The sequence below is a fragment of the Alosa sapidissima genome, chromosome 7 (genome assembly GCF_018492685.1).
Source record: "Alosa sapidissima isolate fAloSap1 chromosome 7, fAloSap1.pri, whole genome shotgun sequence".
NCBI classification, from domain to species: domain Eukaryota; kingdom Metazoa; phylum Chordata; class Actinopteri; order Clupeiformes; family Clupeidae; genus Alosa; species Alosa sapidissima.
Genome location: NC_055963.1, coordinates 26,223,861 through 26,241,677, shown reverse-complemented (window position 1 = coordinate 26,241,677; position 17,817 = coordinate 26,223,861). Strand labels below are relative to the sequence as shown.

Below are 17,817 nucleotides of genomic sequence, written 5' to 3'. Positions count from 1 at the left end.
CACACACACACACACACACACACACACACACACTGTGTGGCTATCTCATCTCCCTTCCTCACACACACACACACACACACACACACACACACACACACACACACACACACACAAACACACAAACACACAAACACACACACACACACAAACACACACTTACACGATACTCTTTCTCTTTCTTCTCCTTATTCCCTCCATCTCCCTCTCTCTTTCTCTCTTACCCTTCTCTCTCTCTTTCTCTCTTACCCTTCTCTCTCTCTTTCTCTCTCTCTTCCCATATTTACATTCACCTCTATGACTTCTTTGAAGACAAAAGAAAATGATAAGGAGCTTATGAAATATTTAAGAATTTCTAGACATTTCCTCCATAAACATCTGGACATATGACCACAGAGAGTCCACAGCCTTAAAACAACCTACTCCCTACTCATGTGTACGAGATCACATGCGGCCACCCAAACACTGCGGGCTGACAACTGGATTTAGGGGGAAATATTTGAATGGGCCTGGCTAATCCTTTGAAGCCATTATTGCATTGAAAGGCCCAAACTCAAGCTGTAGCCAGTTACCCTGTCTCTGACCTCTTCATATTTGATGGAGTCAAGAAAATTCCCCCGAGCTTACTGGTGAACTAAGACGAGAGGTTGGCCTAATAGATTGAAAAAATAAATCAAGGGGGTCCTCCAACGACTCCACTCAAGGGTACTCAGTGTGAACTATAGAGAGAAAGCAAAGGAGCTCTTGGGAATCTGGAATGTACTGATAACTAGGTATATGGAGTTCATTTGTTTATTTCATAGACTCGGCAGCCAACTAGGGCAACTAAAGCAGCTTGATTTCATAACACATGCATTACGTCTGGGAGGATCCTATTGATTTTATCTGATAAGGAGTTAAGATAAGAGGTAAAGAGAACAATCTTAGATATGCTGAAGTGGAGACCTTAGTTTACATTATGTAAGATAAAGGTACGGGTCATTTTTAAGTGAAAGGAAAATGGATGGTAGCCTGAAAGACTTGACCCGCTTCCTCGAGAGGCAAGAGGGTCTTTGTCTAGAAGGGTTTGTTATGATTGCAGAGGTCAAAACTTAAATGAGTTAACCTTGTTAGTCCAGAGCCCACCTGGTGTCTGGCAGTAAGGGGATTCTGTCCCATATTGATCCCCACTTTGTCATCGTCATCAATAAAAGGTTTCTTGAAGGTTTGCCTAGCTTAACAACAGACACACATAGCATAGACACACTGGAGATTAGCAGAATCGCTGTTTAGTGAACTCGTGCACTTTCCCTCCCTCTCCCTCTCCAGGCGCTTCTGGTAAGCCGAGAAAGGATTAACCACCTCCGGACAGTTCCGAAAAACATAAGCATTTTTTCTATTTTTTTTTTTTCTTTTCCCGGTGGGCCATTTTTGGCAGGGATTAAGGCAAGATAAAGCCTAGTCAAGCAGAAAAAGAGATGCATTCCCACTATGTGTGGGTCAAGGTAATAAAAGCTTGTGACGCAAAACAAGCCCACCCCTGCTTGCTGCCCATAAGCGAATACACTTCATGAAGAGGTGAAGGGGCCTGGGTCCTGAATTTCTGAATTGGCTGCCTTTTTATCTCAGAACAAAGACTGAGATTTTTTTCCCAGACTGCAAAACGAGAGAAAAAAAGAGGCCGCTTTTGTCCGAGACGTGCCTTTGACTTGTCTACATTGTCTCGAAAGGAAGGTCACGGGTTCCCTCATGAACTACCTGCTATAGCATCTTGAGGGTTGGTCCATTTTAGGAATGACCAGAGAGAAGCCATACTCCTGCTCGTAGGCTAATGACTAAAGCAGCAGAGTGATGAAATAGCCACAAAATGTCATCACCGTCGCCCGTGGGGAGCGAGAAATGACTTTTAAGTGCAATCTGTGGGGAAGATGGGGATTTCAGCACTAGACTGCATAATAACACGTTCGAGTTTCAGACAGTGGCTTTTTCCACAAGGGATGTTATTTTCCAGCGGGACTTCGCATCGTCCTTTGCACAGAACAAGATGAGCCCATACCCTGCGGCAAAGGCAAACAGGCATTTGCAAGTGTTTGCAAGTGCTCAACCTGTAAGAGAGCACCTAAAGTCAGATAGTGGACACTCAACACACACACTCTCTCTCGCTCTCTCTCTCTCTCTGCAATCTATTTGAAACAACACTCCACACAGTGTGTATACGTCAGTGTGTTTGGGGGCCTCCTGTTGAACGGCATTCCTCCCTAATGACACCGTCTGAGTCACTGGACGCCCCTCTGCAGGTCGGTGCATGACCGAACAATAGAGGGTTGTCATCTTCAACCTGACCTCAAAAGAAGTAAATGACGTTGACCCTCAGCTGTTTTTCAGGCTTGGTTCTTATTTCCACCCAGGACTCCTGTAGCTTCTAATACACACTCACCCACCCACACACACCCACACACAGGCCCGTGGGAAAGGCTGTAAATTTCAGCGCCTCCCTGGTTCCCCCCCTGACAAGCTCACCTCCCCTGCATCAAAGGCACTCACACAAATCTAATCCGAAAGCTATAAATGAAAACACAGACAAGCCTTGCCAGGCAGGTTATCAGTGCACAAACATGTATACCCCGCACTGTGTGTTGGACTATTTAAGAGCATTCCACATCAAGATGCAGCCATAGCTGAGTGATATTACTATCTGAGTCTGCTGTCAGGGCTGTGACTCTGCCCGGGGGCCTGTATTTTGACACGTCTGATACTGCAGCGCCCCGGCACAGATGAGGCTCCTGTCTCATTGTCATGTATCCCACCTCTCAGAAACGTTACTTTACCAGGACGTCGACTCCTCTGGGGCATTCTTTGTCACCGCTCGCTTGCTCTCTTGCCAGTGGCAGAGAATGATGGAACACAATAAAACGGAAAAAAAAAAGCCATTGTCACCGCTCGCTTGCTCTCTTGCCAGTGGCAGAGAATGATGGAACACAATTAAGGAAAAAAAAAGCCATTTCAAATTCAAAAGTCTTCTTTTGTCTGCGTCGTAGGAATTTTACAAGCGCATTCAAAGGAAAATTCCTGGCTTTACAGTAACAAATCTGATACTTGCACACACTGACAAATGACTGAAGTGCCACTGTACCACATAAGGCCTGTGTCAGACAGTGGGCTTGACCTTAACCTGAAGTGGCCATTTGAAAACCCAACCTCTGCACATTCCACTGACCACCTTTGGGGTCCTCTGTATATTTTCCAAGTCTGCGTACGGAATGTGTTCATTGGCTCCCTGAAGCAGGCCAATATAACTGTAGCGTATTCTTCGCCAGTGGAGAATAAGTGGATTTTTGCCCTTTTTGTGTACATTGCTGAATGATCCGCAGTCTGCCAGCTGTGTCCCTCCATGAAAGTATTTCGCAGTGGGTAGAAAGAGGCTGCATTATGAGCTGGTTTGTTTGAATGGGGGGATGCACCATTGAGTTGGCTCACCGTGGCTGCGTTTAGGAGCAATTGATTGCGAAAACATATTCTGCATAGCAAATTTCAGAGAAAATAACTAAGCCTCGAAGCTGGCAGCTCAGTCTGTGGTGGTGCAGTCTGGTGAAAGTGCGACGGAAAAAAAAAGCATAAGGAAAATGTGTGTGTTAAAACCGAGGTCCAACTGAGCTCTATGACAAAGCGACCATAAAAGCCCATCTGTAGAGCTGCAATAAATTATACTATGAAGAGTAGATGTCTATAAAGTCACAGCAAATATGCTGCTCTGGATTCTTCATATCTGACCTTAGGCTACATATCACACAGAGCAAAATCAAAGGGCATGTCATTTATAGTAGAACTGTTTGCCAGGGACTCGACTCAATAAGACACTTGATCCAGTCCTAATCATTATTTTGAATGGGGATAAAGCGCTCTAATCCAAAACGCAAAACTGTCCAAGAGAAGCAGCCAGCCTTTTTAAAGGATAGGGCCCTTAGATTATGAACAGGCAGAGGGAGTATTGAATTGTGAGAGCACTATTTTCATATTACTGTAATATCTTCCTATCAACCTAGACATTAAACAGACTAAAGGATTTGATTAGGGACGCACGCTTCTCAGGGGATTGAGACACCACAACAAAATTGCAGTGACCTCCTGAATCATCAGGTCATAATCACAATGCCAGAATATTACATATATCTAGGCAAATATTTAAATAACAAATAACACACAAAGTTCTAAAAGCATATTACAGCCTATGGGACAATGAGCGATGGTCCATTATGTCATAAATAAATTATCAGTAGCATGACTTGAACGCCTGTTGGAAGCGACACTCGGCATGATTTAGGCAAACAAAGGAGTGATGCCTCTTCTTCCGCTTGAGAATGTCATGGAAATGACAGGAGAAGCAATCGATTTCACGGTGTGATGGGCGAGCAGAGAGGACACGCGACGGGGAAACAAAGACTCAACAAAAGGAGCAGGTAAAGAACAGCGCCATCACGGCACGCTGCAGCGTCCCAGCCAAAGAACATTTTGTACATTTGTGTGCTGTGGGTCACCGGCTCCGCAAACCAATGAAACGGATCGATATCTAAATAATGGAATCGAGCAGGCAACATACCACAACACAGATAGATAGATAGATACTTTATTGATCCCCAAGGGGAAATTCAGAACTGTTAGCCTTGAATACAAATATGTTATGATAAATAAAAAGGAGATAATTTAAAAAGCGAGTAGACCTGAAATAAATTGTCCTTAAAATTCTTATTACAATGATACAATGGAAACATCAGTGTGTTCTTAATCTTCTTAACCCTTAAAGGAGTAGGTTTTTGAACATTCTAAGTTCCGCAACAATTGAAGGTTCTAAAATTCTATGTTGAATTCAATGAACCCAGATATTCTTTAGAATGTTCATTTCTCAACATTCCCGTCACACCGGTGTGACGGTACTCCTTTAAGGGTTAATAAACCAGGGGAGAACACTGTTGTGATTCTGGTGCTGATAGCTTTCAGGGATCTAGCCTACTCATCGCTGAGTAACTCCTCGGGGACCCCTAACCTGAGCTGAGGGCTCCCCCACCTCTCTTTCCACTGCTTGCGTCTCTGAGCATCTCTGCGGGGGTGAGGGTAGTGCAGGGGTGAGAGATGGAGTTGCCAGCTGGGTCCACGCCAGGCACGACTCTCTTGGCCCATGCCATTACAGATCAAATCACTCTTCATTTAACAAAGAGCACCATTCTCCCAGACAGCATCCGACCCAGGAGTGCCAATATCACGTGGCATCCACCAATCTACCGTCGCAGGCAGTACATCGAGAGGTAACATGGTGGGGGCAGGCACGGTTGTGGCTCTGGCACCACCAGGCCTGTTTGGTCATGGAACGTTGAGTCACAGCTCTGCATAGCATCAGTGGGCAGACATGCTGGCTCTCGCTCTCTTGTGCCACGGGAACAAGCCACGTCCAGACTATGGCCAGACTATGGTCATTCCTATGCTATGGGAAAAAAGAAGATAATGAGCGGGAGTGGGCGGCAAGGGAGGTGCTCGGGGGCTCCTGGGGGATGTGGCCCCTGCGGCTCAATGGAGATGCAAACTCAGTTGCAGGTTCACGCAGTGCTGGAGGAGGTTCCCTGCTGGCTGTGGAGTGGGCAGTGGACAATACCTGAGGGGCTGTGACCTCAGGGGCCCAGTGGGGTTTAATCCAATGGAGTTTTGGGTTGTTTTGAGCTTAATCTCCTAGTAACACTTAAAATGATTATGGATTTGGGGGTGATTGGATACTCTGTATTTCACTGGAGTAAAAAAAGATCACACACACACACACAAACACACACACACACACACACACACACACACACACACACACACACACACACACACACACACCATTCACTTTCTTATTCTCATTTGTCTCTCAGACACACACTCATACACCCCCACAAATGATTAGCTTCTCTGTCACTCATTTAAGTATACACACACAAACACACACACACACACACACACACACACACACACACACACACACACACACACACACACACACACACACACACAAACACCTGTTCATATGAATTTGAACTGTACTCAACACAGGTCCCACTGATTTGACAGACTCCCCCACCATGAGGTATGAGTCAGGTTCACGTCAGCATGGCTATCGGCACAGGCTGCTGGGTGTAGTCACTGAGGGATATCAGGTTCGGGGGCCGAATGTTTTATATTAACGACACGCTGTGGTCCAGCCCTGTGACTCAGGGGGGGTGTGGATGAGATCCAGATGGGGCGACTTCACGCCGGGGCTCTCCTCTGATATAATTCTCCAAATATCACGTCACTCCACTGGGTTATTCCTCTCAGGCGATCCCCACCCCTCCTCCCAGTCCTGCGCGCACTGCCTGCTCACCTAATTTGACTGCAATCAAATGAGACTGTGAACTATGATGAAGATATAATAACAGCATAAAGTTGACGTAGACACGTTTCATATTCCTGAAACGAAATATGAGAAACTCATATTATAAACATGCAAAAAAGGAAAATAACAAACATTCCAAACTAAAATATGACATGAAAAATGAAAAAAACGTTTCACAACTAAGAAAAAAAACATTTCCAGGCAATTTGGCAATTACACTTATTTCCCAGCAGGGGGTGTCAAGAGCCAGCAAAGACCATCCATCTCTTGACACTCTAGTCCAGTATTTCCCCCAGAGGAAAAGGATGAGTGGATGTGTGTGCTGGGCACGAGCCTACCTCCCTGCTCTTTTGTGAGGCCTATAAAATAATAATGGATGTGTGTTGGTCTCACTTAGTGTGACACCAAGCACAGCGGGACACTGAGAAGTCCAGACGGGGGGTTGCAGGAGAAGGGGGTGAGCTGCGTTTTGGAGGTGAAATTAAAAACATTAGACACACTGGACTGAATTATTGGAAGCGATGCTGTGTCATCTGGTTGTGTTTGCAAAACTGCACTGAGGTAATGCAAGGGGCTCTGGGCGTAGCGCTGTATGTGTAAAAAAACACATATGGTCAGCACGTGGACATCATGGGTTCAGTCAGTGTCATGATAACAGGGAGGTTCTGGCACAGATGTGACAGGAAAACGTCAGGTCATAAACTGAGTAAGCAAGTAAATAAGCAACAGGGGACACTTGGGTGTTAGAGAAAACTCACATGTTGTGAAAGACCCCTCGTTTGGGCCTGTTGTGTATTCAGAGTCACACTGATTATAATGACATATCAACATCGAGCGAGGGTCCAATCTATTTAGAGCTAATCATGAATGAGTGACTGTGCAAACAGACTCTACTTCTGTGGTGAATAAAAGCAAGCTCATCTGCATTCATCTAACCCACTAATCCTAGAAAACACTGTGTTTTTTTCCCCCCCCTGAGTGTGTCTGTGTGTGTATGCACTTCACTGGCAACAGACTACGAGACACAACACTGTTTATGTTACTCATGCAAACTAACACATAGAGAGCCTCTGGAGCTCGGCTGCTGCGTCTCCATGGCAACGGCGTGGCTCTCCGCTGCACCACAGACGACCCCCCCCCATTACCGTAAATGGAGTGTCTGCGAGCACCAGGGCGTAAAATGAGCAGTGCGAGCGACCAATCGGGAGCCCAGGAAAAGCCTGCCACAACAAACACGGAACTGCGACCCCACTCAGAGGGCAGCGGCGCCCATCATGCGGGCGCAGCAAGAACAGCACAGCGAGCACATGGGCGCTGATCCCTATTGTTTGACAATTACATTTCGCCGTGCAAGCCCACATAATGTAATACCACCACAAGCACTGCAGGAGGACTGGGAAATGCACTCCATTTGCAAACACAAGCACGAACTCTATAGCTTTTTCGGTGGTCAATAACATTTTGCTAAACTGATAAATACATACACACACACACATAATATAATCTAGCCTATAGTGTGTGTATACTGCAAGCCACTCTGTTTCCACCGTCCAGCCTGGTGTGTGTGATGGATTGGACGTCCTGAGAGACGTGAGACGTGGATGATTCATTGCAGAGTCTAACTCATGGGCCTGCCTCAGCGCTTGGGAAAACACTTTGCTTAAGAGCTGGCAAAGAACTGCAGCAGGGTATGTATGTGTATGTGTGTGTGTGTGTGTGTGTGTGTGTGTGTGTGTGTGTGTGTGTGTGTGTGTGTGTGTGCGCATTTGTGTGTGTGTGTGTGTGTGTGTGTTTGTGTGTGAATGTGTGTGTGTGTATGTGTGTGTGTGTGTGTGTGTGTGTGTGTGTGTGTGCCCATACAAAACAGCAGGGCACAATAAGGCAAGGGACATGGCAATAGGGCTCAGAACAGTTTCTGTGTGTGCGTGTCTGTGTTAACGGTTTCCGTGTGTGTGTGTCTGTGTTAACGGTTTCTGTGTGTGTGTGTGTGTGTGTGTGTGTGTCTGTGTTGTCAATCAAGTCGGTGAGCATATATGTAGTGTCATGTGACTCACAAATGTTATTGAATTCTGACCTTGGGTGGGAGGGAGGGGTGCTATATGACTCACCCTGATGTGTACTCAGGAAGTCTAACGTGACTCAATAGTTTTCAGTGGGACAACAACACTGGCTTAATCACTTAATTTACTGCTTTAAACTGGGGTACCAGTCACACACAAAGGTATACTCTTCCTGTTTGGGCTGCCCTGAGGTCCTGACTCACATCTCACAACCATAATACCTACACATGTGGACCTCCCATTAAATACCGACCCCCTTCCCCACGACTCCCCCACTCCGAAAACCACCCCTCTGAACATCTGACCCCATACGGGGGTCCCATACGGAGTCTAGGATCGCACCACCCCTCCCTGGTGTTTCCTGTGCAGGCATGACGTGAGCTGAGCTCAGCTCCCTTGGTTGTGTGTGTGTGTGTGCATGTGTGTGTGTGTGTGCGTGTGTGTGTGTGTGCGTGTGTGTGTGTGTGTGTGTGTGTGTGTGTGTGTGTGTGTGTGTGTGTGTGTGTGTGTGTGTGTCTGTGTGTATGAGACAGAGAGGGAAATCTGGCCTGGGTGGAGCTGCGTACTCCCCCCCTGAGCTACACAGAGTCCCCCTGACCCTTCCGGAGAAGGGGAAATTGGGGAGTGAGATTAATGTGGTGAAAATTGATAGAGGAGGGAGATGACACACAAGAAAAGCTATGGCTAGCTCATGACTGAAGACTTCCAACTCATATCACAGTACAAGTTATCGTCAAATTCAGACTAAAGTTCAGGATGACATACTAAACTCTTGTGTATGCTACTTCACTACCACACTGATAAGGTTGCTGTACTAAACCCACATTTTCCACACTCTGTTCCACTCACTACTTTTCCTTTGCTTCACCACCACACATGGCAAGACCAGTTGAGAGCTACTCCCTACAAATATAAACCCAAATATTTATTTTTTCCTCATCTGAAAAAAAAGCAGCGGTGTTTATTCAGTCAGAAAACAAGGTACAGGTCTAGGTGCAGCACCCACTTAATGTACAGGAGCAGAAAGGCACTGGAGTGGAGCGGGTGAAGACAAAGCCTGGAGTGATGGGGAGGGGGTTATGTATAAAACATGATGTGTGAAATAAATGATGACCCAGGAGAGATGTTGTCAAACCCTTGGCTTCAGGGAGGAGACAAGAGGAAAGGAGAAGAGGAGAGAGGGGGTGAAGGGAACATATTTCTGGCCATGGCATCCCCATCCCCCTCCAACAAATGCGTTACTCAACCACAGCATTCATTTAGGCAGCCAAATATCCCAATTATGTCAAGCAACACACCACTTGATTAATGTATGTGTGGCGTGATGAAATCAGTGGGGTGCATTCGCTGGTTCAGATGAACGTGATTCCTTTCACATGATTGAAATTCAAGGCAATTTTTTGAGGTCACTGGCTCAGTGATAAGCGTATCGATTCTGGGAGCTATATGAATTTGAAATGATCCATGGTTAAAGAAAAAAAAAACATTTATGCCGGTATTTTGAGAGAGAGGGAACACAGAGTGAGAAACAGAGACAGGGAGAGAGAGAGTGCACGTTTTTAAAAACGCTGATGTATTAATAGAAGATGAAAACAGACACCTGTCTGAAAACATTTGGGTTATATATTGGGTTTCTCACGCTGGAGTGTGTGTGTGTGCCGTGCAATAACATGTGTTTGAAAGTGAGCCAAGTGAGCCTTTTTTCTTTCACATTGTTCCTTAACACCAACTCTGCTGTAGAGCTGCACAGCACAGTCAAATTTCAGGAAATGTGTTGTTAGAGCTATTATAATCAGAAAACAAAACAGAACAGAAAAAAGAGAACCTGCTACTTTGGTGTATTTCCCCTTGCTCAGGAACTTTACACATTATGGCTTAACTCCATTACCTCCACATTCACACAGGTTTGGGAAAATGATGGCATTAGGATATGAGTTTCCTGGTAGCCATCTCTTCACTAATGGAGAACTGCAAGCACTGTTTATTCCCACTGGAGTGGAACGGAGTCCTCGTGTGAAAGTGCAACTGCATAAAATATTTTTGTGTCAAGTCTGACTAGCCAAATGTTGAGGACAGGTACAGAATTCTCATGTCAGATAACTGAATTACTCTCCAACAAGATATGCATCAGGAACCTAGACATACAGTATATCTGCATTCTGCATCCTATATAAGTATATATATACTCTTTTGATCCTGTGAGGGAAATTTGGTCTCTGCATTTATCCCAATCCGTGAATTAGTGAAACATACTCAGCACACAGTGAGGTGAAACACACACTAATCCCGGCGCAGTGAGCTGCCTGTTACAACAGCGGCGCTCGGGGAGCAGTGAGGGGTTAGGTGCCTTACTCAAGGGCACTTCAGCTGTGCCTACTGGTCGGCTTTCGAACCGGCAACCCTCCGGTTACAAGTCCGAAGCGCTAACCAGTAGGCTACGGCTGCCTCAGATATATGATCTGATATTAAGCTTGTACTGTCCTTTCAGTGCTGATTGCAATTGAGACCATATGAGATTCAAGCAAAAAGCAAAACAAATATAATAAATATAAATAGGACAGTTGGTCCTCTGTTTGCAATGTGTTTATCATGGCATTTTAGTCATAATGGAATCCTTATTTGAGCATTCCATTCATTCCAGCATTTCCAAACAGGTAGCCAGGCAGCCAGCCATACTTAAAGCCCCATACCCAAAGAAATGGTATGCACACATAAACATAAATGCATGTGCGCACACACAAACATACATACATACACACACACACACACACACACACACTACAAATGCACCCTCACATTCACACCCTAACTCTAGAGCAGGGGTCTCAAACTCCCGGCCTGCGGGCCAAATCCGGCCCGCGTCCGGCCCAATTCCGGCACGCGACGTATAATGTAATCCGGCCCTTGAGGGTATTTTTAATTGCGACAAACAACGATACTGATTAAAATAGACGACAGATCCAAGTACGGTGACAAATCCCATTTGTACTCTCCTCCACTATTTGCTAGACATCCAGAGCTTGATTCAAACCCAAAATCACTGCACAAAGTTTTCAGGAAATACTTGTATTACACGCGAGAAACACGAAGACGTGCATTTGTAATGACGCGGAAGCGATGTAGGCCATAGTTTTGCACAAATTGAAGCATAAATAGGCCTACACCAAATGTTGAAAAACGTTCACGTGTGATGACGTCTTAGGTAGCCTAGGCTATGTTATTAACCTATTCTGATTCTGAAGGAGAATATCCTTTTGGAGATTATGATCGATCGTCTATTGACAGTGATAGTCAATAGAGGTGGAGGTGCGTCTTGGAGGTGCGTGTATACGACAGTGTCCACTAAGCATACCATGCTTATTTCGACCATCTGCCCAACATAGCTTGGAGGTTGCAGTGGTAATCGTGATGATAGTGTCCGTAATTGACGTGGCACAAACAGCAGGGCTAGTAGAAATAGGGCTCTGAAGAACTACAAAGTCACCCGCGATAGGAACTGATTTGACCAGGATACTTTATTGTAGGCCTTGTGGTTATAGGCTAGGCTAGTAATAATTTACTATTGTTGGTATACATCTTAGGTGTTTTCTTGTTAATTTGTTATGTGGGTAATATGACAAAAAAGAAAGTAAACCTGCCCAAATATGTTCATCCAGTATTTACTGAAAGGTGCATAATCTGAGGTGCTTGCCATCCAGTGGCAAATTAGATGGGTAAATTTACCCCCTTCATAATCTTTTGTTTATACTCAAAGATTTTTACATTTACAATAGGACTTTATCTCTGACCACTTTCAAGCCATGGCCTTTTGAAATTTTGATATAAAAATCCAATGGTTTTGCTTTCTTAAACCTGACACCTAGTTTGTCAGGTTTTATAATTTGTATTAATATTTACTTCATCATTATTTTATTTATCACCTAAGGTTGCTAGCACAGGTGTCTAAAAATAGATAAAAAGACTTGAACTTTCTGTTTCTAGTTTTGTGTTTGAAAAAACAGTATTTGAAAAAAACATTGCATTTTAGGAAATAGCCGTTGTTTTTTTGTATTATTCTTTAACACTGACGTGGCCCTCCAATCAGATGACATTGGCAGAAGTGCCCCCCCCCCCGCTCATTTGAGTTTGAGACCCCTGCTCTAGAGAAACCGTAGCTCACACACACCCTGAGGGGGGCCTTAGTCCCAAGGAGATTGATTTCCTGCTTTTCCGTCAGCTTTGTCGCAGTTGCTATGGAGACGGGATGGATGGAGGCAAAAGAATGTGTCAGGCCACAGGTTCTTCATCCAAACTCTGCTGCGAGCTTCCAGCTTTAAAGTGGATTACACAGCCAGGACACAAAGCCAACATCTTTACAGACTTACTTTGGAGAACAAAAAGTGCAGTGTTAGACTGCTGATGATGCTCCATTGGTGATCTGACTCAACAAGTTTTCAAAAGGGATGAGGAATTGGAACGAAGTTCCTCGGCCCAACACTGTTATGGCTGCAATCTTTTTTTACTACATACAAGAGCAGGTGTATAAACAGGTGCTTGACCTACTATCCATTACACACGGTCACGTTCAAACACTCGTGGACGGCTCAATAAATCAAATAAAAGTCCGGCACAGGTTTTGAAGAGTGCGGTTGCCATAGAAACAAGGCAAAGCTCCATATGGTGATTAAGAAAAAAAAACACCCTTATCTTTGAGTGTGAGTTAGTGTGGGTGGGTGTAAAAGAGAAAACTATCCCCCACTAAACATTTATAATACAGCACCTGTCTCAACACTGCTCATAAGATAACACGATTAACAGCACTGGATTTGATTTCACAACAAACCTGGTTTGAATATGGCCTGAATCTTGCCTTGCCAACCTTGCGATAAATGGACTAATATGGAACAGATCTCTCTCTAACTGGCCTCTGCTTTTCCTGTCTCTTCCCGTCAAAAAATACTGGGGTACTATGAGGGTAACAGAACGAGCGAAAGCACTTGGAAATGCACTTGAATAAATAAAGCGTGTTTGTTGTGAAGACATACTGTATTTTTCATGTCAAACTGATTGACAAGCAGAGAGGCTTGGAACCTCATTAATCTAATCCTGTCTCTCCATGCCCCCCAAAAGCACCAAGCTGTAAGTCCCACACAAAGATTCCTCTCTGCAGTAATTAGCCAGGGCCAATTCAAACAGACGCCCACGCAGGGCCCGAGACGCTAAGCTCCGACTCGACACGTCCAAAAACTAATCACGCAGCCTGACAGAGTTACAGTTTGTTTTGTGTGACTTCATGCGTTTTTTTCCATTCTTTTTATGTTCTCTGGGAGGGGGGGGGGGGGGGTCCGGACTGCGCTGGCGTAATCCTCTGTCCGAAGGGCTCCCTTTGGACTTAGATGGCGTCTTGCAGGGCACAGAGTTACGACCCATGTCCAGAGTCCAGGGGGCTTCGTCATACCCCCTCGGCATGGAGAGACTCGGACGGGGCAGTGGCACTCCAACACAAACACGGGTGGTGCTCATGAAAGCATGAAGAGCATGACGCCTCATCACACAAATCTTTCCACCACGTTCGCTACCCATCTCCAATGAGCCAATCTTTTTGGACATAATTATAAATCCAGTGATGGTGAGAGGCTTGAGTGAGGTCTGTGTCACATAGATGACACAAGCACAAATCTTACCCTGAAATGGTGTGTGGAGAAATACATATACAAAAGCATGTGCATACATACACATCCGCGCGTGCGTACGCACACACACACAGAGTAAAAATACAACACAGGGCAGGGGGCTTTTGATATTCGCCAGGAAATAGACCCAGTTCTCTGCCCCATGTATCCATTATCTGCTTTTGAAAACTTCCATGAAAAAAAAATGTACATGATGAAATCATATAAGTGAGTATAGGAGTATAGGCCTTGTCCAAAGCTAGAGAGCGGTGGCAAAAATAACTTTACCATAACAGGGACAGGCCACGGAATAACTCTGCACTTAAATATACTGTAACATATTCAGCGAGGAAGAAGACTACAAACACTGCTTTGTAATTACATAAAACTACACGAGAAGGTTTTAGGGATATGGTTTAGACTATGGTCAAAGGCAAAAGTAAAGATAGTATCAAATTGTTGTTACATACTAATAGTTTGTTTGTTGTAGTGTATTTAATTGCAGGCTTACAATGTAACAAGGGCTGTCTAATGTAATGGGTATGCAACCTCTCTACAGGGGGCCTCGTGACTAGGACTGACTGATGTGGATGGATTGGAAGGAAGAAAGGCCCAAAGTGAGCTAAGTGCTGATGTAGAAGAAATGATGCCACTGCACGTGGCTATGGAGGAGAACATTCAGACTGCATTAAAGTTAAATGTACTAAGGTTCAGTTGAAATAGATGGGGGCAGGTACAGTGTTTATAACTAGGAAGGGAAAGTAAGAGATTTATGATGAAATGTGCTAAAGGATTTTACTTTCATACTCACAGCCATGGACTTGCAATTATATTGTGATGGTTATCTTCCAGTAATAATGTTCAGATGTTGTGGATACTTTCAAAATCAGAGGACAAAATGTTCTTCAAAATGATCATTTCATCAGCAATTACGCAACAAAGACGTTCAGATATGTAGTTACTGAACATAAACAGAGGTTTAGCCCAAATGTTGACAAGCAATCAAAAAGCTAGTGACTTCCCCTGATAAAACACCATCATCCAAAACATAGCTGGACCCATGACCACGGCCCCTGGGGCCAGTACCTCTGGACTCAACAGGGAGAGCAAAGGCACTTCAAAGCAAGGCAAGAAACAGACATCATTTTATAATTTAGCCTTCCAAAAATGTTTAAACACCCTTAGTCCTAGCTCCAGGGCTGTGCTCTTACAAAAGAACATGTGTCAGACAAACAAAAACACAAACTATTGTGTAAAGGCTTCACAATCATATACACACTGCATGCATACACACACACACTCAGACTGACTCATGCACTTATGACAGTCACACCCCATCAAGCATCAACACACACACGCACAGCCCCTCCAACCAACATACACACTTTCCTATCAGAGGCCCAACACTAGGCACCAGTACAGCCAAAATTCCACCCAGTTTCCCACAGCAGATCCAGAGAATGGGGGTGGGGGGGTGGGTGGTATTGCCATCAGCTCCAACAGGAGCCCTGCAGCTAGCCATGACACGGTCTGCAGCTCTGTGAAGAAGCCTAGGGCTCAGTATGACACGACTCGCTCAGCGGGAGGCCCCAAAGCTGATTGTGAATTGGACGGCAATGTGAGGGGGCGCTTTTATAATTCATCTCATAACAGTTGGTCATTACGCCGTTCTGCTTTGAAGTCATATGCCACGGGTTGGAGTGACCTCAGCTGGGCTGAGTGGAGTGGAGCTCTTAACTGCTAACAAATGACTAAATGGCACAAACAAGGCTGTGTGTTTTTCCAAAACAGCTCACAAACCTGTGTACCGTGGCGGTAAGAATAAGGTTTTATCTGCACTTAAGAGTTTGGAATGAATGAGAGATATTGATGTCTAGTTTCTATGTGGGTAGATTGTTCAGTTATTATTCAAGACACATAAATGCTACAACTGTTAGCTGTTTGTTAGAAGTAAGTCCTGAATATTCAGTTAAATATTGACCCAGTAAAACTAACCATATTACTAATATTCTATATAAAAAGTACTTACCCATTGGCCAGGTCATCATCATCAACGTCCACGTCCACATCATCCTCCTCCTCATCCTCTTCATCTTCATTCAGGCTTTTCCCCTTCAGGTTGCCCTCGCCTAGGTAATCGGACTTGAGGTCGACCAGCTCGTCGTCGACGCCGTCCAGGCCCTCGACGAGCTCGATGCAGTGGATCTGGCTGAAGCGGCTGGGGCCGCGCAGGGGTTTGGTGTGGGCGGCAGGGCTGCCCGTGGAGGAAGGCGCATCGCCCGCTTGTAGCCGCGGACTGGACTGGCCCTGTCGCCACGACAGCGGAGACGAGCGGTTGGACAGGCTGGAGATGCTCCGCGCGTTGGTCTCGTCGCTGTCGTAGCACACGCTGCTCTCGATACAACTGAGGAACACAGGGGAGGAGATAGGTATTGCTTAATTCAAATCATAATCTATACATGTGTTGAATTTGCTGAATATTTGTAGCCTTGTAGGCTGAGAGACTTGATGAGATGGCACAGATGTGTATGGGGAAGATCCAGGAACACCAAATGAGAGTAGGTAGGATGAGCAAAACAAAGAGCCACAAGGTGCCTCCCCTCTGTCCCCTGTTCCACATAGGTGGATTTTCCTTACATTACCACTGCAGAAAGTTGGGTTTTTCCAGTTGGATTTTCCTTACATTACCACTGCAGAAAGTTGGGTTTGTTCATATGTATATTTTCTTCACATTTCAAACATCTTACACTAATATACTTCAAATAAAAGCATTTAAAGGTGAGATAACACTTTTATGCACTTGTAACTACTGTTCTCCCATGTTAATTGCGTAGTTGTAAAACCTTACACAGATTTTATTTTTCCACACATACCATCTGTGTCTGAGTGCTTCAGAGTAAATGACTGTTGTCTACTGGGCTGGATCCCAGGGGAGGGTTTGAGCGCCCTCTCTGTCAAACGGAGGAAATGCATCTCATTTCCTTCCCCCTTTCAGCAGGATGTGAGTCAGTAAAGCAATCTCGACCGCCTGCCGTTGGACTGCCCCTTTCCTTAAGATGTTTTCAAAGATGACCCGTGTATGTGTGTGTGTGTGTTCGGGGGCTAGGGATTTGAGTGACCTTGCTGCTGACGTCCACATCTCCCCCTGCGTCCTCCTTTGTCATCGCTGGGGCCCCACGTTGCGTCCTGCGAACTTCGTCGCTAGCGCTAATGCTTTTTAAAGGCTTTATGATGTTTCCAGGTGTCTGGTGTTTTTATGCGTCGGCTGACATGTCTTACCTACTTCCCGGAGGTTCCCGAGCTTAAGCTATCACCACCGGGTCCCATGGAATTCTCAACACTGATTTAGAGGTCAAAATACACCACCACCACTGAGCAGCTCAATGCTCTATCGTCTGTTCCACATGCATGCATTTGCATTGCATTAGTTTCTCACTTTATCGGCCTTCTCACTGTGTGGGTGTTATTTGGTTTGCGTTAAGTGTCCTTCAGCGTGAGGACTGGCTGTGACTGTGACTGATACCTTTGGAACCCCACTGTAAAAAGTCTCACTCTCACAGCATGCTGTGTGCAAAAAATAAACTCAAGGTTCAGTGATGACACCAAGGAAGTACCAAGGACGGCAGACAGCAGATACTCTGGACTCTGACAGATTGGAACTGAGTGCGAATAGAGAAAGATGGAGGGAGAGAGATGGAGAGTGAGAGAGAGAGAAAGGAGGAAGAGGAAG

General features: G+C 45.2%; 1 protein-coding gene across 4 annotated transcripts in view; it reads right to left on the bottom strand.

Moving 5' to 3' along the window:
- Nucleotides 1-17,817, bottom strand: part of nav1a (neuron navigator 1a) — a 99,006-nt gene that overhangs the window by 38,133 nt on the left and 43,056 nt on the right. For all 4 annotated transcript variants that reach the window (XM_042097703.1, XM_042097705.1, XM_042097707.1 and 1 more), the window contains one exon: nt 16,117-16,491. In XM_042097703.1, the coding sequence (XP_041953637.1) occupies nt 16,117-16,491 (375 nt within the window). The remainder of the gene's footprint in view (nt 1-16,116; nt 16,492-17,817) is intronic.